Source organism: Girardinichthys multiradiatus, chromosome Y, assembly GCF_021462225.1.
Source record: "Girardinichthys multiradiatus isolate DD_20200921_A chromosome Y, DD_fGirMul_XY1, whole genome shotgun sequence".
NCBI lineage: Eukaryota > Metazoa > Chordata > Actinopteri > Cyprinodontiformes > Goodeidae > Girardinichthys > Girardinichthys multiradiatus.
The window spans coordinates 9667592-9688654 of record NC_061818.1 but is presented as its reverse complement, the minus strand read 5'-3'; the positions used below and the strand labels follow the sequence as shown (position 1 = coordinate 9688654).

Genomic DNA, 21063 nt, shown 5'->3' with positions numbered 1-21063 from the left:
GGTAGCAGAAATGGAGGGTGTGTTTGCACCTCAACCATAACTGAGCCGGTTTAGGCTAAACCTGACTCCCCCTTACTCCAATAAATAGGGAGGGAGGAAGGCTCCATCCCTGATAAACTAAGCCACTCTAACTATAAGCTTTATCAAAAAGGAAAGTTTTAAGCCTAGCCTTAAAAGTAGACAGGGTGTCTGCCTCACGGACCAAAACGGGAGCTGGTTCCACGGGAGAGGAGCCTGATAACTAAAGGATCTGCCTCCCATTCTACTTCTACAGACTCTAGGAACCACCAGTAAACCTGCAGTCTGAGAACGAAGTGCCCTGTTAGGAACATATGGAACAATCAGATCTCTAATGTATGATGGAGCTAGATCATTAAGGGCTTTATATGTGAGGAGTATGCCTCTATTGAGGAGTAGCTCACATTTGTAATTTGACATAGGCCATGTAGGGGACCCAGCAACTATGTGTATAAAGTGAGGTCAATATTAAGTTGCTTAGCCCACATGCCAAAAACTATGTGTGGAGGAATATGAACACACCATACCCATGGTAAAACATGGTGGTGGCAGCATTATACTATGGGTTATGCTTTTCTTTGATCTAAATCAAGGTCAACAATCCTTGACCTTGATTTAGATCAAAGAATATTATTGTGGTAGAATGGCTCACTTAAAGGCTGATCATTAGTCCAAATGGGAAACTGTTCTCCATTCTTTTTTTACAATTAGGTTGGGCAACAAATTCTTTCCTCACTCCTCAGACCTGCAGCTGTAATTGCAGCAAAAGCTGGCTTTACAAATTATTTGCTCAGGGGCTGATTAGAAATTCACACCACGCTTTTCACATTTTTAATTGTAAATTACTTTTAAATGTACTGAGGTTTGTGGTTGGGATTGGACAAAATGGCAAAAGGTTCAAAAGGAGGTGGATACTTTCACATGCCACTGTGAACATGAAATTTTCTGCTGCCACATACATCAAATCTACAGGGGTTGGACAATGAAACTGAGACACCTGTCATTTTAGTGTGGGAGGTTTCATGGCTAAATTGGAGCAGCCTGGTAGCCAGACTTCATTGATTGCACATTGCACCAGTAAGAGCAGAGTTTGAAGGTTCAATTAGCAGGGTAAGAGCACAGTTTTGCTCAAAATATTGAAATGCACACAACATTATGGGTGACATACCAGAGTTCAGAAGAGGACAAATTGTTGGTGCACGTCTTGCTGGCGCATCTGTGACCAAGACAGCAAGTCTTTGTGATGTATCAAGAGCAGTATCCAGGGTAATGTCAGCATACCACCAAGAAGGATGAACCACATCCAACAGGATTAACTGTGGACGCAAGAGGAAGCTGTCTGAAAGGGATGTTCGGGTGCTAACCCGGATTGTATCCAAAAAACATAAAACCACAGCTGCCCAAATCACGGCAGAATTAAATGTGCATCTCAACTCTCCTGTTTCCACCAGAACTGTCCGTCGGGAGCTCCACAGGGTCAATATACATGGCTGGGCTGCTATAGCCAAACCTTTGGTCACTCATGCCAATGCCAAACATCGGTTTCAATGGTGCAAGGAGCACAAATCTTGGGCTGTGGACAATGTGAAACATGTATTGTTCTCTGATGAGTCCACCTTTACTGTTTTCCCCACATCCGGGAGAGTTACGGTGTGGAGAAGCCCCAAAGAAGCGTACCACCCAGACTGTTGCATGCCCAGAGTGAAGCATGGGGGTGGATCAGTGGTGGTTTGCGCTGCCATATCATGGCGTTCCCTTGGCCCAATACTTATGCTAGATGGTCGCGTCACTGCCAAGGACTACCGAACCATTCTTGAGGGCCATGTGCATCCAATGGCTCAAACATTGTATCCTGAAGGCGGTGCCGTGTATCAGGATGACAATGCACCAATACACACAGCAAGACTAGTGAAAGATTGGTTTGATGAACATGAAAGTGAAGATGAACACCTCCCATGGCCTGCACAGTCACCAGATCTAAATATTATTGAGCCACTTTGGGGTGTTTTGGAGGAGTGAGTCAGGAAACGTTTTCCTCCATCAGTATCACGTAGTGACCTGGCCACTATCCTGCAAGAAGAATGGCTTAAAATCCCTCTGACCACTGTGCAGGACTTGTATATGTCATTCCCAAGACGTATTGACGCTGTATTGGCTGCAAAAGGAGGCCCTACACCATACTAATAAATTATTGTGGTCTAAAACCAGGTGTTTTAGTTTCATTGTCCAACCCCTGTACTTTCTTAATTTTGCCAATTTTGCAGACACCTCCATATAAACAATATTTATCATTGCCAACAGTTTTCTTAAATTGAAATACTGATTTCCAGCAAACATTTCCTCATCTTCTGTCCCCTAATGTTCTAAACAGGTGCCATCCCATTCTTACTTAAGGATTTAGGTCTCCAGGACATTTGCTGGTGTTTACGTGACAAAACTGGCCTAAAGGACAAGTAAGGAAATAGTGCATGTTATACCTTTCAAGAATGTCGTGAATTTATGTTAGTACAGTGTTATAATCTATTTGGAACTAAAATGAAATAAAATGAAATAATTAATGAATGAAATATATATAACCACATGAAACACTAAAAATAATCTCACTCTTTGAGAAACCTAAAAATAATAACATCTTTCAACAGGAATAAAACTCCTGTCTTCATAATTGCTGCCTTTGACATAAGCAGTCAATGATTTACACAAACTGCAGATTGTTTAGAAATTGAAACTTGGTGCTATGGATGAATTGAAGATTTTATTGATAACCTGCAAGTGTCTTGAGGGCTGAATGTCATACTACTTGGGGGTTGGCTAGTCGAGGAATGTTGTCCATCTGGCTCATCGAAACAAGTCACAACCACCTCACCCAGTTGACATCATGAAGAGACAACACCCAACGGCACCTTGCTACTGTAGAACATATAGATGGAAGACTAAAAAGATGCACAGAACACTAAATTTATGATAATTTGGACAGCTTAGAGTGTCTAACAAAAGGTATTCCCTGAACCTTTTATAGTTTGTCATTATACAACCAATAACCTCTAAATATTTTATTGGGATTTTCTGTGATAAACCAACATATAGTTGTTCATATTTGTGAAATAAAAGGAAAAACCAAATCTTTACAAAAAAAAACCTGAAAAGTGTGTTCAGCACTGCTAAGTCGATGCTTTGCAGAAACACCAGTCACTGCAATAATAGCTTTAAGTCCTTTGAAGCCTCAAAAAGACTTTTGAGGACTGAATTGCACTTCACTGACTTTACAATCCTGGCAGATTAATCAAGTTCAATTCTGGACCAAAACATGGTTAGAAGACAGCCTGGACTAGATTTTCATCTACAGAGAGACACGTAATAAGCTGCAATTTTCAGTTTAAGATGCTGTTATTTTGTTTGAGGTGGCCAAAGGCCTTATGGAGATGGATTCATGGCCTCGTCCAGGAGACGGGCAAAGCTTTAGTGGTACGATAGTTTCATTTTGGCTTTTCCATCTCTTTATGCAAAACCTTTTCTCTAGGCCAGTGGGTGGCAATAATGTAATGACAAACATTTTGTCAATTTTTGATTCATAAGAAAAGTAGCTTAAACATCACCAGAAATGTAAATCCATGTGTGCCTCCAAGCAGATATTGACAACCCCCTCCCCTTCTTTCCAGTCAACATTCACATGTTGGGGCCCATTTGGTTCAAATATGGTCTGAAAATTGGGCCCCAAATTTATTGTATATCATTACATAACGTCCGCATGTTAATTGCTAATATAGCTTGATTCAGGACAAAGTTGGATGCTAGCAGTATGATAGCTCAAAAAACTGCCAAAATTGGGGCTACATATAATTATTATTAAGGACCTGCACAAACTGGAACAGAGGATCAAATATGCTACCTCCCTGTAAGCAAACATTTTCTTGCTAGTACAGTACTGGTCAAAAGGTTTAGACAAGCTTTCTCATTTAATAGTTTTTTTTATGTTTTTGACTATTTACATTTAGTTCATTCACAGTTTTGTTGACTTTGTTGAGAATCTACAATGTAAATAGTAATGAAAATAAAGAGACCCATTAAGGGAGAAAGTGTATGAGGTAGTGTACATCTAAAATACATCAATGCCTTCCATGCTAAACAACATAGAAATGTGAGAAAGAAGTTAAATGTGAAAATGTGCTTCCATAAAGACATCTGCTTGTGTGGTTGTACAGTTGTTTGGATTGATCACATGGGCTAATATCTTTGTTTTGACTACAGGACCCAAAACTATGAAAAACCCTTTAATTTGTGCAGATTTTGAAGTGCTTGAGTCAGACTTTTTAAGTCTTAGTTTCATTTAAACAAAATGAAATAGAAATTTTGTAATGGTTTTGATCCTTTACCTGTGTGGGTTTTTTTTTTTAAACGTTCAGTAGCACTGTGCTATATGACCTAGAAATACAGTGCCTTGTGAAAGTACTCGGCCCCCTTGAACTGGTCAACCTCTTGCCACATTTCAGGCTTCAAACATAAAGATATAAAATTCTAACTTTTTTGTGAAGAATCAACAACAAGTGGGACACAATCGTGAAGTGAAATTAAATTTATTGGATGTGTCAAACGTTTTTAACAAATAAAAAACTGAAAAGTGGGGCATGCAATATTATTCGGCCCCCTTGCGTTAATACATTGTAGCGCCACCCTTTGCTGCAATTACAGCTGCAAGTCGCTTGGGGTATGTCTCTATCAGTTTTGCACATCGAGAGACTGAAATTCTTGCCCATTGTTCTTTCCAAAACAGCTCGAGCTCAGTGAGGTTGGATGGAGAGCGTTCGTGAACAGCTGTCTTCAGTTCTTTCCACAGATTCTCGATTGGATTCAGGTCTGGACTTTGACTTGGCCATTCCAACACCTGGATACGTTTATCTGTGAACCATTCCATTGTAGATTTGGCTTCATGTTTTGGATCATTGTCTTGTTGGAAGATAAATCTCCGTCCCAGTCTTAGGTCTCTTGCAGACTCCAACAGGTTTTCTTCCAGAATGGTCCTGTATTTGGCCCCATCCATCTTCTCATCAATTTTGACCATCTTCCCTGTCCCTGCTGACGAAAAGCAGGCCCAAACCATGATGCTGCCACCACCATGTTTGACAGTGGGGATGGTGTGTTCAGGGTGATGAGCTGTGTTGCTTTTACGGCAAACATATCGTTTTGCATTGTGGCCAAACAGTTCGATTTTGGTTTCATCTGATCAGAGCACCTTCTTCCACATGTTTGGTGTGTCTCCCAGGTGGCCTGTGGCAAACTTTAAACGAGACTTTTTTTAGATATCTTTGAGAAATGGCTTTCTTCTTGCCACTCTTCCATAAAGGCCAGATTTGTTCAGTGTACGACTGATTGTTGTCCTATGGACAGACTCTCCCACCTCAGCTGTAGATCTCTGCAGTTCATCCAGAGTGATCATGGGCCTCTTGGCTGCATCTCTGATCAGTCTTCTCCTTGTTCAAGATGAAAGTTTAGAGGGACGGCCGGGTCTTGGTAGATTTGCAGTGGTCTGATACTCCTTCCATTTCAATATGATTGCTTGCACAGTGCTCCTTGGGATGTTTAAAGCTTGGGAAATCTTTTTGTATCCAAATCCGGCTTTAAACATCTACACAACAGTATCTTGGACCTGCCTGGTGTGTTCCTTGGTCTTCATGATGCTCTCTGCACTTTGAACAGAACCCTGAGACTATCACAGAGCAGGTGCATTTATACGGAGACTTGATTACACACAGGTGGATTCTATTTATCATCATCAGTCATTTGGGACAACATTGGATCATTCAGAGATCCTCACTGAACTTCTGGAGTGAGTTTGCTGCACTGAAAGTAAAGGGCCGAATAATATTGCACGCCGCACTTTTCAGTTTTTTATGTGTTAAAAAAGTTTGACACATCCAATAAATTTCATTCCACTTCACGATTGTGTCCCACTTGTTGTTGATTCTTCACAAAAAATTTAAATTTTATATCTTTATGTTTGAAGCCTGAAATGTGGCAAGATGTTGAAAAGTTCAAGGGGGCCGAATACTTTCGCAAGGCACTGTAAGTTCTTCTTTGCCAGGTTAATGTTTTGATTCTGTAAAATTGCCATTAATCAAACGCAGTGTTTTAAGCACACCTTTAAGATAGACAAGTCGAGACATTTGATCCAAGCACAGCTATAATAATATATATAGTCCAGTGACCAACATGTTAAAAATGTGGTTGAGCTGGCCTGGTCCTTTCGGCTTCCAAGACATCACTAATCTTCTTGAGTGTCATGTGAACTAACACTAATACACTCTCTACAAAAGTACAGACATGAAAAGTACTTTACAAGTCAGCTGTTTAAAAGGTTGACACTTCATTGAATTTCTTGATGATATTTTACCTCTCATCTAAAAGGCTTTTCTCTGTGGAGCCTCTTCCTCAGTCATCTCTGACTATAAGAAAGGTTACAACCTTAGAGGAGCTGCAACCTCAAGATTTTGAGGGGCTTAGATGGAAGTCACCACTCAAGGTGGGATTGTGAATGTCATGGTTCCACAAACTGTACAAACGCTTTCACCAACAGCATGTATCTATCAGAAGTCATTAAAACTCACTTTAAAGCCATCTAAGACAAGACATCTACTTTCTTTCCCTGGTCTGACTGTGTAACAACCAAAGCAACCTGAGAGCTTCAATCTGACCCACTGCAGAACCACCAAGGGACCTATTCACAGAACCTAAACATCTGGCATGCATACAAGTAAGGCAACATCACAGCTCAAGAGTGTGATGAAGAGACATTTTTTGACTGCATAGCCATGAGATTTAAAAGTTTAAAGAATCAACATCTGATTTCTTATATTAGTTTTTGAAACACAAAATATATTTGGAGAACTGCCCTTCCAGTTTACCACCACCATTGTTTTAAATGGTGGCATAAAGGAAATGTCTGACACGCATTTTACCCAATTGGATTTAGGTCTGGACTTTGCAACTTCAGAGGTCTGGACACAAAAATATGTGCTAATCTAAACCCTTCTTTGTAGGTCAGGCTGAAAAGTTAACCTTCAGTCTTAAGTGTCTTGCAGGCTCTAACAGGCTATCTTCCAGGATCTCCATCAATCTTCCCATAAACTCTGACCAACTCCCTTGTCCCTGCTAAGGAAAAGCATACCCAGAGCATGATGCTGCCACTACCAAGTTTCATGAGGGGAATGGTAAACAACATTGGGACATCCTGTTATGACAATACTACTGGTAAATATCAATTATTAATTATAAATGTACAATAAATCCACATTTTCCTCAACCGTCAACCCACCATTTATCTGTGCTTCCAACAGTCTCTATACCTTTAAAATCTGTTTAGGCATCTTACTGTGATTATCCTCCATCCAACCAGCTGAATATTATACTGAGACAGGATTTTGTTTCAGATAAGCAGGTGAGGGAGAATAGGAACACGGATTTTGAAATTACAGAAAATATTGCCAAGGGGAAGAAAGTGGGTGACAGAGAGAAGGAACCATAAGTCAGAGCCCAGGGACACACATAATGCAGTGGGGAAGAGGTGGGATCTGAAGGGCTGGATGTACATCAACTATGGGGCAATCAGAGAGATATGAATAATACAATTAAAGCAGGGTGTTTCATGAAGAGCTCCACAATATGTCAAATTTCAATCAAAATAGCTATTTTTCCGTATGCATTATTGCATTGCAAATGACAGCTTGGATGCAGCGTTTGGTAGGCTACCATATTTCAGATCCCTGCAAGTAAGAGGCTGCTGTGATTTGTTTTTGATTATCTCTACAGCAACATCCATTAATCCAATTTAGCAGGTGCACTGCAGACATCTTTCTATGTACATGACGAAGCAGTGGGTCAGTTACAAAACCTGTATTCTGAAGCTGCTGTGAATATTTGACATACTGGAAACAGTGGCAGACTACCATCACTTTGCTTGCAGGGCAGTTGGTTACCAGGGAGACTGAGCACAGGCTTGTTTAGAGACATGCTGCATGGGTGTCAAGAAACATAGCAGGTGCTGCTGCCCTCCCAAGTGCTGTTTGATCTCATAACATCTTAAGAAAGAAGATTTCCTCAACAGTATCCTTCAAACAAGAGACGAACATTTGTTTCATTTTATATTTTTGAAATGACAAATACATTTCTTGTTACTTAAGATGTTTTTCACACTGCCGGGTTGTTGATTGTTGTCCAAAGAAGCTGAAATAAAATTCAGTTCTCTTGATCAAAGTGTGCTTGATATTAGAAACTGTAACACTTCCCAATCTCTAAAACTGGTTCTGGTATATTTAATCAGCATTTAAACCCCTGCACTCCTGCTCCTGCTTAGGCCTACACAGCTGTGTGTTGTCATTTTTGTTTTCCTCACTTTTAACAAGAAACTGCAGTTTAATCTGTTTGGTACAGCTTATGACAATGAATCAAAGCAATTTCTTTTTCAACAACTTCTTAAAATCAATATGTCATTTGTAAAAAAGTGTTTCTCTTTTGTCTTAAGACGAAAAAAAAATGCAAGCCTGTGTCACTCGTTTCTTTTGTAGCCTTTGGATTAAATTCCAGATAAACAATGCATCAGCAACTCTGACCTGATCTGTTCAACAACGCCATCATCGAGAAACAGGTTATTCCCACATAAAGGAAAGTACAAACATATACACTCCCTCAATAATCTCTTGGAAACAACCAGCAGGTTATATGAAAAAATAAGACCAGTACAGGCTGTTCCATCAAAACTGCTGAGTGAGTCATTCCTGCTTCTTGGTCTTTGTCATGGCAAGGGCAGGACTGTGGGCGTGTTAGAGGTGAGGCTCATTGAGGTAGAGGTGAGACAGGTTATTAACTCAGCTTCAATCCGTCAGAAGTTGCTCACACACATAAACACAGACCTGTCTGCATACTCACTGCAACACAGCGTCAAGGTAAGACTATAAGAATACTTTATTGTTAATTCATTAATCATTTTATTATTTAATTAATTATCATACAGTCTATGGAGACAAAGGATCTGATATAGGACTGAAGGAGTTTGGATTTGGTCATTAAAGAAAATAAGTTCCTTCAGATTTTTTTTTTTTTTTCCCCCATATTAATCCCTCAACAAAGTTGTTGCTTTTGTGATATTCATTACTTGGATGTCCAGCAAAAATATGATTTTACACATGGTATTTTTTAATTTCATTATTGTATATAACTCTCTGGATGCAAGACAGATAATGAGTACAGGCAACCACCTTCACTACAACAGAATAAAAAAACAGCTACAATACAATAAGTTTAATATTTAAACACTGAAATCTTCCTTTCCTAGCTTTTAAATGTAAAAATAAATAGAAAGTTTCTCAGTATATTTAAAGCTACCAGCAAGATTATTCTGTAAAATAAGTCAAACTCAGTATAGACATAGTTTGTTACCCATAGAATCATGATATCATAATCAGTTTGTCATTATATTTAGCTTTTTTATTGTAAATCGTTATAAAATCAACCCTTTCAAAAACAAGCTTCAACACACATTGGTCTCTGGTGACATCACAAAAGGCATAAGGCACAAACAAGTTAGGCTGAACCCTTGACACTCAAATGTAACTTGTATGTTTTAGAACCTGTCTATGAAATCTGCCAGAAAGTTGCTTATCGACCATAGTGTTTACTGTTATCAGCTGATCAGTTTCATTCTTGTGACTTTTGTGATGTAATCAACCCAAACAGACAAGAAGCAGAATTAAGAGCTTTTTTATTTTTAGGTTGGAAGATAAAAGCTTTGTGTTTCACATTTTATTACCCAATAACGTTGTTTTTGACAGTGTACATGTATTAGTGAAAAAAAACCTATTTGATAGTAACTTTATATTTTACTAAACGACTAACTTTCAGACAGCAAGAGATGCACTGACTGGAAGCTTGATTTTATTCACTATATGCTGTGGTTTGCCATATTGTCATTTATTGTCATTTACAGCCTACACCTTGTAAAAACTGGTAGATAAACACATTTTTAAGTTTAAAGAAAAAAACAAGGACCACAGCAGGAGGACAGCCTTAGTTTTTGGAGGCGCTTTGAGTGCTTTTTTTGATTCAAATTCAAACTTTGGTCAGACTGAACTGCAGAGATGAAAGGTGAACTGGGGAACTCGTTGTTCCCACTTGTCTCCACCATCTTTAGCTGATCTAAATGCATTTACAACCACCCTCACATTCAGGTTGGACCGGCACAGGTTCCACATACTGCAAAAGGCCACACCTGTGACTCAGATACGGTTCTTGGAATTAACATGGGAAAAGTGACTGTTCAGAATCAAAAAGTGTGAGCTAGGACTTTATCTCCTCTCCAAGAGTCTAATTTGGTAATCACCTAAAAACCTGCTTGATTAGAACCTGTTTGTTGTTTTTATTTGTCTTTTTTGGGAATAACATTTAGGTGACTCAGGACTGAAACCGGAACTGTAAAACTGTAAACTCACCACATACTTGATTTACATTCTAAGCAACAGTTCCAGCAAAGTAATCACAGGATGGATTGTTTTACCCTTTAACTTTCTGTTGTGGTGGCTTGAAAGCATCTTAGCAATGTGGTTCATTAGACTTTCGAACGTCACACCTAATCGTTATCTCCATATCTTGCTCGATTTCCAATGTGTTGACTTGCAGAAAAAAACACGACTCTAACACTGATAGAAACATCTTGACCACGATCAACTGTTTCACTTTAAAACGTTGATCCAGTGCCAGCTGTTTAAAACCCACTGGAACGGAGCCTGAGAGGGATGAATCAGTCAGTTATGTAGGATATAGGCTCATACCTTTGCAGTCAGCATGTACAGGTGTTCTGATAATTTCACCCGCCTTTCCTGCTGATGGTGGTCAGAGGGCTCAGTGGCACCAATTGTATGGCTGCCTCACTTCTGTGAGTCTGCCACAGGGCAGCTGTGGCTACAATGTAGCCCACCACTGTGAGTGTGTGAATGTGTGGATGAATGGGTGGATGACTGATTGTAGTGTAAAGCGCTTTAAGGTCTCTGGGGACGTCATAAAGCGCTGTGCAAATGCAGGCAATTTACCATGATAGTAGGCACACTGAGATTACAATATTAGGACTACATTCAATACTTGTAAATGACCATCAATGCATGTTTTTGGTTTCATTTGGTACATATGGTATCAGAGATCTCAGTGCACACGCTGAGGAGAAAAGCACAGATTGCGAGGAACTGAGAGCTTATGGGTCTATCATCACCAGGTATGAGTGACACACCCTGACTTAGTCTGTGACACAGAGAGAGGCATGCTGTTCTGTAGCATTCCTCTGCTGGTTGAAGGGTGTATGCCTGCTCTCTGTGTGAGACAATGAGATATTTTTTCCAACCAAAACTAGAGGAACAAATGATGAACAAATCTATTTTTATACTTTCAAGTCTGGGTTAAAGTTTGAGCTCATAAACAAATAATGTGTACATTAAATAATGTATTAATCAATAAAAAACTTTTGTAACCATTCCTCCAGAGACTAAAGGCCAATGTGTGCTTATTTGCAAGCACCAGTTTTACGAGCAAAAACCCATTATCAGTGAAACCCCAGTGAAACATATCACCCAACTAAATGGTCAGTATTGCCTTTGAATTTACAATGCAGGGATATTGAGTAATAAGGTAATATTTTGAATATTTTGATAACATTTTATGTGCAAGAGTGTGTGCTTCTCAAACATTCAGGGAGAGAGACATCTGAACTGTCCTGAAAGGACACACACACACCATTATGAGTATGTCTACTGCTCAAATAAATAAAGGGAACATTCAAATAACACATCCTAGACCTGAATGAATGAAATATTCTCATTGAATACTTTGTTCTGTACAAAGTTGAATGTGCTGACAACAAAATCAGACAAAAATCATCAATGGAAATGTATTAACCAATGGAGGCCTGCATTTGGAGTCACACACAAAATTAAGTGGAAAAACACACTACAGGCTGATCCAACTTTGATGTAATGTCCTTAAAACAAGTCTAAATGAGGCTCAGTATTGTGTGTGGCCTCCACGTGTCTGTATGACCTCCCTACAACTCCTGGACATGCTCCTGATGACACGGTGGATGGTCTCCTGAGGGATCTCCTCCCAGACTTGGACTAAAGCATCCACCAACTCCTGGACAGTCTGTGGTGCAATGTGAAGTTGGTGGATGGAGCGAGACATGATGTCCCAGATGTGCTCAATCGGATTCAGGTCTGGGGAACGGGCGGGCCAGTCCATAGCTTCAATGTCTTCATCTTGCAGGAACTGCTGACACACTCCAGCCACATGAGATCTAGAATTGTCCTGCAATAGGAGGAACCCAGGGCCAACCGCACCAGCATATGGTCTCACAAGGGGTCTGAGGATCTCATCTCGGTACCTAATGGCAGTCAGGCTACCTCTGGCGAGCATATGGAGGGCCATCTCCAAAGAAATGCCACCCCACACCATTACTGACCCACTGCCAAACCGGTCATGCTGAAGGATGTTGCAGGCAGCAGATCGCTCTCCACGGTGTCTCCAGACTCTGTCACGTCTGTCACATGTGCTCAGTGTGAACCTGCTTTCATTTGTGAAGAGCACAGGGCGCCAGTGGCGAATTTGCCAATCCTGGTGTTCTCTGGCAAATGCCAAGCGTCCTGCACGGTGTTGGGCTGTGAGCACAACCCCTATTTGAGGACGTTGGGTCCTCATACCATCCTCATGGAGTTGGTTTCTAACCGTTTGTGCAGACACATGTACATTTGTGGCCTGCTGGAGGTCATTTTGCAGGTCTCTGGCAGTGCTCCTCCTGTTCCTCCTTGCACAGGCGGAGGTAGAGGTCCTGCTCCTGGGTTGTTGTCCTCCTACGGCCTCCTCCACGTCTCCTGGTGTACTGGTCTGTCTCCTGGTAGCGCCTCCAGGCTCTGGACACTACGCTGACAGACACAGCAAACCTTCTTGCCACAGCTCGCATTGATGTGCCATCCTGGATGAGCTGCACTACCTGAGCCGCTTGTGTGGGTTGTAGAGTCCGTCTCATGCTACCACGAGTGTGAAAGCACCACCAACATTCAAAAGTGACCAAAACATCAGCCAGAAAGCATAGTTACTGAGAAGTGGTCTGTGGTCCTCACCTGCAGAACCACTCCTTTATTGAGTGTGTCTTGCTGATCGCCAAAGATTTCCCCCTGTTGTCTATTCCATTTGAACAACATCATGTGAAATTGATTGTCAATCAGTGTTGCTTCTTAAGTGGACAGTTTGATTTCACAAAAGTTTGATTTACTTATATTGATTTACTTATATTGTTATATTGAGTTATATTGTGTTATAAAGTGTTCCCTTTATTTTTTTTGAGCAGTGTGTATATATATATATATATATATATATATATATATAATAATCTGATAATAGATAGTGTGGCATGTATACAATATTTGAGAGCACCTTTGCAGATTACAACACTTAAATGTCCTCATGGTATAGTAACAGACCTAATACTTTACAGCTTGTTTTGTTTGCTTTACAGTGTTACAGTCTGTAAAGTTTTCAGTTTTGTTACTGTCTGAGTTCTGCAAGGTTCCTGCAGAACTTGGGAGGGGGTAGATTAAAAAGAGATGAGAAAACAGTATATCAGAGCATTTCAATGAGATGCAAACAGATGTGTTTCAGAAGTGTATGGTAATATTACATTGTGTAAACCTATTTTAGATGACTGCATTAAAATAAGTAAATGGGGTCATTAAATGCATATGCACTCCATTTTATGTTGCACTTAATTATTGAATTATGTATAGCAATTCGTAGGAATAGCTGTTATTATTAAAATAAAACAACTTCCTATTTCATTTCCATCGATTTTCTTTTTTTTTCCACGGTTGAAAATACAAGTATTTTATAAAACACAGAGAATTATGCATTTAATGTGGTACTGACAGATAAGGCATGAGCTGAGCAGGAACATTAAGATCTATAATATTGAACCTGCGGGGGTTTATTCTGCCCTTTAAAATACGACACTGGAAAAACTGGAGATGTTCACTTAACAACGTAACATTTCTCATGAAACACAATATAAATGAAACAACGAAATTGTTGCATCCCACCTGCTAACATTTGCATGGGAAGCATTTCTTTGTTCAGAAAGAATTGAAAAAGAGTGTCAGTACTGTGGCCACACCTGAAATATGCCACCTGCAGACACACCCAGGCATTTCCTGGGGATGCTGACACAAAACATGCACACAATGCAGAGCATATGCCAGCCCTGGGATGACTAACCGATTACCATGTCAGTTAGGGATGACAAATGTTTTTAACCTAAAGCAAAAAAGCTTTGTCAGCTGGAGCCAAACTCCCCCCTTATGGCAGTTAGCGGAGTCGTTCCTCATGATTTTGAACAGAAGTGATTCCAGATTTGTTCAACAGAACATCAAAATTATTTGACTTAAGAAGACTTTCATAATATTTTCCTGTATGTTCTTTCTTGCAGCAATATGAGCACAGGTGGAACACAAAACCCTCCACCCTACCTCGAACCAGGTAAACACACACATCTTCATGGACACTGCCTTGCAAACGTTTGTACACCCCTTGACTTTTCCCATATTTTGTCACATTGCAACTAATAACTTTGATCTACTCTTCTAAATGTTCTGTGTGTTTATACAAATCAACACAAAGAAGACCATGATTGTGAAACGAAATAAAAATTATACATTTTTTAAATGTTTTTCAAATAGAAATATTCAAATGGTGTAACAAAGTTGTTATCAGCCCCCTTTACTCTGATACCCCTAAATAAAATCCATTGCTTGCAGTTGGTATTGCAAAGTAACCTAACTAGTGAAGAGAGTCTACCTGTATGTTATTTTTTTTGCACAATATAATCCAGCTGTTCTGTGAAGGTCTCAGAGAAAACAGACAGGTCAGGGGGAAAGTTCTGGAGAAATTCAAGGCAGAATTAGTTTATAAAACAATATTCTAAAACTGAAACATCTCATCCAATGTAAACTGAGGTCGGGCAAGGAGAGCACACAAGAGACCCATTTGTATTCTAGAGGATCTGCAGAGATCCACAGCTCAGGTGGGAGAAACTGAGGACATGGCAACCACTAGTTTTGCAAAACTATGCCTTTGAAGGCAAAAAGAAAAAACAGTGTTGCACAAAATTTAAAGTTTGTCCTAGACCATGTACGAAACACATGACACATGTGTAACAAGGTGAAATTTTTTGGCCTGCACCCAAAGTGTTGGAGAAAAACTACCATTACACATCTCCCTACACACCTCATCCCCATTGTAAAACACGGTGGAGGCAGCATCAGACTGTGGGAACGCTTTTCTTCAGATGGGACAGAGAAGCTAGTCTGAGCTGATGAGAGGTTGAATGAAGCTAACTACAGAGTGTTAGAATGGCCTAGTCAAAGGTTGGACCTTTGTGAAATTGAAATTCTGTTGCATAACTTGGTAATTACTTCCACCAAATAAGACTGGGCATTACTGTCGGTCTAAAGATGTACCACGTGCAAGAGAAATGTACTTGCGACGTTGAATTCAGGAAAATGTGTTTCTACAAAGTATTGACTTAGATGGGCTGAATACAAAGCAAAACACATTTTTTGAATTTAATTTTTAAAAAGTTTTGAAAAATCATCCTTTTTCGTCCACTTTATAATTATGGTCAAAATCCCTCTCATATACACTGAAGTTTGTGTTTGTAACGTGATAAATGTTTAAGGGGTAATACTCTTGCAAGGCACAGTGCATCATCTCAAGCTCATCAAAACTATAGTTAGTTGTTAATTTCCTGTTTTTTTCCTGTATTTGTTTGATCCAGTTGAAGGTCTGGGGTCTGGGGTGAAGGTTTACCACGTGCATACCCCATTCGACCCTCCTGAATCACTGCAAACCGCTGCTGCCACCAAGGTCACACCAGGTAGTTTTGCACATAATGGCGCATCTTTACAAAACAGAGAAATAAATTTCTATTCTTGTTTTTTAACTCGAAACCTTAGCATCAGAGCTGTTCTCTGACATTTCTGTTTCATTTTTTCTCATCTCCCTTCAGTGTACACCAGTGGAGGCGGAGGCGAAGGGGACAGCAGAAAGAAGTTTGTGAGTTACGATGTGGGTCTGGGTCGTTCACCCGGCATGACAACCTGTACGTCCTGCCAGCAGCAGGTCATGACCAATGTCACTTATAAAGCAGGAACATACGCATGGCTCATGTGCATACTCTTCATCTGCTGTGGGTGAGTGTGTGATGCCAAGTCTGCGTTAACTCCTCGCAGGTTCCAATGAAGGGAACAAATAATAAGTAATAAATAAGTATAAAGAAGAAGCAGGAGGGAAACAGTTTTTTATTTAATTCCAATTCATTGTGTAATTTTTAGGTATTTATCCATTTTTATTTCATTTTATTTTAACTAGATTTTCTGGTTTAGATTTAAGGGCTGCATGGTGGTGCAGTTGGTAGCACTGTTGCCTTGCAGCAAGAAGGTCCTAGGTTCAATTCTTGGCCGGGGTTCTTTCTGCATGGGGTTTGCATGTTCTCACTGGGTACTCTGGCTTCCTCCCACAGTCCAAAGACATGCCTGTTAGGTTAACTGGTCACTCTAAATTGCCCTTAGGTGTATGAATGAGTATGTGTATGGTTGTTTATGTGTTTCCTTGTGATGGACTGGCGACCTGTCCAGGGTGTACCCCACCTATCGCCCATAGACTGCTGGAGATAGGCACCAGCTCCCCCGCGACCCACTATGGAATAAGCGGTAGAAAATGACTGACTGTTTAGATTTATATTTTTATTTATTAATTTATAAATACAATAAATAAGAAATCCTTCAATATTAAATTAAATATTAGGTTTTAAAATATCTTTAATTTATTAAATCACTATTCATTTATGAATAAATACATTTTAATAATTTATTCATTATTTTAGGTGTTTTTTGTTTTCATATTAAACTCCGTTTGACTTACAAAATGTCTCCTGAACTCAAAGGAATTACCCGGTGCTGAGTCGATACATGACAGGCAGTTTAGCAAAGATCCAATATAATTTTGCATCTGACATTGGATAAATCATAGAGTGACAGTTTGTCCCCTTTTCCACAGTTTGTACCATAAAAAATACAAGACATATAGGTGTTCACTGAGAGAAAAATATTATTTTAGTGGCAACCAGGTGATCCCCAAAGAGCCATTGGTGGGTCAGTTCCTGGCCACATCTATTTCCAATCCCTTCATCATCTGACATTCAGATACTTTTCACCTGCTGTATATAGTTATTTAGGCTCTTATTTATTTCTTTTGTCTCCTGGTTTTAAAATTTGTACTCAACTCCCTTTAAGCAACCACCACAGTAAAGGATGGTGGTTGCAGCACCATTCTAAGTGGACACTTTTCTTAGCAGGGCCCAGGAAGCTGGTCAGAGTTGATGAGAAGATGAATGGAGCTATATACAGGGAATTAACCTGGAAGAAACCCTGACAAAGGCTGCAAAAGACTGGGGTGAAGGTTCACCTTCCCACTGAACAATAACCCTAAACATCCAATCAGAGCTACAATGAAATGGTTTAGATCAAAGCATATTCATGTATCAGAACGGCCTAGTCAAAGATCACATCTGAACCTAATTAAAATTGCAAGGTGACAAAATCTAAAACAATTCAAGAGGTATTTATACTTTTGCAGCAGCCAGGATGAATGTGGCCTCATGAAAGTCAGCCTGTTTGTGTTTTTTGCAGATTGTTCCTGTGCTGCTGCTTGATTCCATTCTTTATGGACAGCTTCAAGGATGCGTACCACACATGCCCACGCTGCAACAAAATCCTGCACGTTGAGAAGAAGGAGTGCTGTAAATAATAAGCAGCGAGAAAAGATGGACCCATAGAAATAACAAGCACCATCCTGTTAGCTTTGTCTGCCTCTGGATCGCCTGAGAACAAGAGTTAATGGACACTGACTTGCTTATTTCTATGGACAAACCGTTGGGGTTGACAAAAATCAGACATCAAACAACTTCTGCTCTGCATTAGAATATTAGGAAACATACTACGAGTGGTTGTGTTGCCAGACATTTAACCAGTAAATTAAACAAATTACAACCTCTGGTAGGTTAAATTACGCCCAACACACTTTTCTACAGATCTGTTATATTTTCACCAACCTTAATTTGCAGACGTTATGCTGGTAAAATGAAGGCTTGTGTACAGATTTCATGTTTGAAAGCTAAACCAATCATCTCGCCACTTGGAGGGACTTTTGCACAAACAACCTAATGAAACAAACCAACACAATAAACAAGTGTACAGGGTAGAGGCGAGAAGAGTTGCTGCTGATAGAGAGTCATTGCACAATTAGTGTTTGTGTTGGGATGTTTTGTTGAAGGTTTCTGCCTATGAGACTTTGCTTTATGAATTAACCTGTAGATTTCATGTTTATTTACTCAGAAAATTACACTTTTATTTTTACCTCTGTTTAAAGAAAGGTTTACACACTATACAATCATTTTAATCTGGAGAAAAATAGGAAAATCTAATTAAATTACATATAAATCTATATCTATATATAGATGTAGATTTATATATATATATTTATATATAAACGTGTGATCTTCTGTCTCTGAACAGCTAGCTGCTTGATGATACACTAATGTGCTTTGTCTCAAATTCATGGATGAAACTGAGCACGCTCGGACTTCCGTTATTTATCTATCTACTGGAAAATATTGTTTCTCCAATAAAAAATCTAGAATATAAAGATGATATTTGGCTGCCTGCTCTGTTTCGTTTTGAAAAGAAGCCTTTTTTTACACCGCTTTGTGTGTGAAATGAACATTACATAGCGCTGCCCATAGTTAAGGTTCTGAGAGACTTTCCTATGGCCGAGGAAATTGGACTTCCACAGGCACCTACAGCTGAAAGGAGATCTTTCTGTACGCTGTATAAAAAATTACCATTATTTCTATTTTTGCCAAATAAGAATTTTTTAAAAACTTTCTTACATTTCTTTAGTATTTGGTAAATTGACCTTTTAAGCAGTATAATTTTGGTTAAATGTTTTGGGTGTCCTTTAAAAAGATTCTCACAATAATTTGCCGGAGCTTTGGCCCATTCATCCTGACAGAACTGGGTCAGGGTTGTAGCTCACCTTGCTCAAGCACACACGCACACACACCTTGAGCTCTTCCCACAAAGTTGAGATGGGAAACCCTTTAATTTTAGTTTCATCCGGCCACAGGATGTCTCCAAAAATGAAGATATTTGTCTCTGGAGCAATGGCTTCTTCTTCTCTCAGTGACCTTTCAGCCCATGTTGGTACAGGACTCTTTCCACTGGATAATGACACTCTTTTAGCAGCGTCAACCATCGTCTTCTCAAGCTTTTTGCTTTTGTTCTGAGGCTGTTAGGCACCTTTCACATTAAAACACGGTCATCACTGGTACACAGAATCTGTTTTCTTCCAGAACATTATGACCGCTTTACATTCCCATGGTGTTTATACTTGTGTATACAGGTACATCTCATAAAATTAGACAATTGCATAAAAGTGGAATATTTTTTGCCAGTCATTTTAGAAAGTGAAACCATTATTTTATGTTCATTCCATATAGAATAAAATATTATTTAAAGCTTTTATTTCTTGTAATTTTGATGATTATGGCTTACAGGTAAAGAAAACCTAAAATTCAGTGTCTCAGAAAATTAGAATATCACATTAGGGAAATCAACAAAGAATGTTTTAAGCACAAATGTTGGGCTTCTGAAAAGTTTGCCAATTTCTATGCACTCAATACTTGGTTGGGCCTCCTCTTGCATGAATTATTGCATTAATGCACCGTCGCATAGAGGAGATCAGCCTGTGGTTCTGCTGAGGTGTTATGGAAGCCCCGATTGCTTTGATAGTTGTCTTCAGTTCATCTGCCTTGTTGGGTCTGGTGTTTCTCATCTTCCTCTTGACAACAGCCCATGTGGCTTCCAGCAAACAAGACTTTGCTCAGCGATGGCTTTCTTCTTGTTGCCCTTCCATGAAGGCCATATTTGTGGAGTGCCATCAACAGATTCTTCCACCTTTACTATGAATCTCTCTAGCTCCTCCAGAGTAACCTCCTCTGCCTAGTGCCTTGCCTTATCTGCTTAGGTCGGCGGCAATGTCTTGGTAGGACTACAGTTGTGTCAGAAACAACGGACCTGTGACATGTTCAATCCTTTGGATCTTGTTTCATCTTCCATGCTAACCCTGCTTTAAACTTCACAACCTATTCCTTCTCATGTCTTCATGATGCCATTTGTTCATTAATGTCCTCTAACAAACCTCTAAAGCTTTCACAAAATGTAACCTTGATTTAAAAATTAAATCAAGGTTTAATTTGGATTTAAACCTTGATTAAATTGAAATTAACTTGTGTTTTTCCGTTTTTATAGAAAATTTTATTCAACATACATTTTCCAGCAAAAAGGCAATATACAGGAATAGTTGTCGTACACTGCTGCTACACTGATGATTTTCAACTGGAAAAGATCAAATCAAAGTGATTCTGCAGGTCATCTTCGTACTGAAGTTTTTAAACAAGACAAACCACCGCAGTTAGTTTTTCCAAGAAAAAAAATCTGTAGCTAACAGAAGAAAAAAAGTTGTCAATGGTACATCAGGAACAAACAAACAAAAAAAAAAAAAGAAGAAAAAAAAACTACACACAAGAAATATGAACACCTGGCTCCTTCTGTACCCAACAAGAAAAGGCGTTTCTCTTAAATTTTACACGTACACATTTTTAAATATACAATTCTTAAATGTCGTCTTTACAGAGCCAGCTATGCGTTTTAAAGGGGTGCATTCCATCTGTGCTTAAAAATAATAAAACGAGAGAGGGGAGTTTTGTAGGGCTTAAAGTGTTTCTCACAATGCTGGTTTTGGCTCTACACAATCCCAAACTTGTAGGAGCTCTAAGTGTCTGCAGCTCGACCAAGCACAATGCAGTTCCTGCTATTAACCACTGGAGGGCGCTAGAGGTAAGAGAATACA

General features: G+C 39.5%; 1 protein-coding gene across 1 annotated transcript; it reads left to right on the top strand.

Moving 5' to 3' along the window:
• The first annotated feature begins 8885 nt into the window (after positions 1–8885).
• Positions 8886–18805, top strand: LOC124864676 (lipopolysaccharide-induced tumor necrosis factor-alpha factor homolog). The gene is made up of 5 exons (XM_047359548.1): positions 8886–8954; positions 14525–14574; positions 15872–15970; positions 16103–16286; positions 17784–18805. The coding sequence occupies exons 2-5, from the start codon at positions 14529–14531 to the stop codon at positions 17899–17901; spliced, it is 447 nt and encodes a 148-aa protein (XP_047215504.1). The 5' UTR covers positions 8886–8954; positions 14525–14528; the 3' UTR covers positions 17902–18805.
• The last annotated feature ends 2258 nt before the right edge of the window (positions 18806–21063 follow it).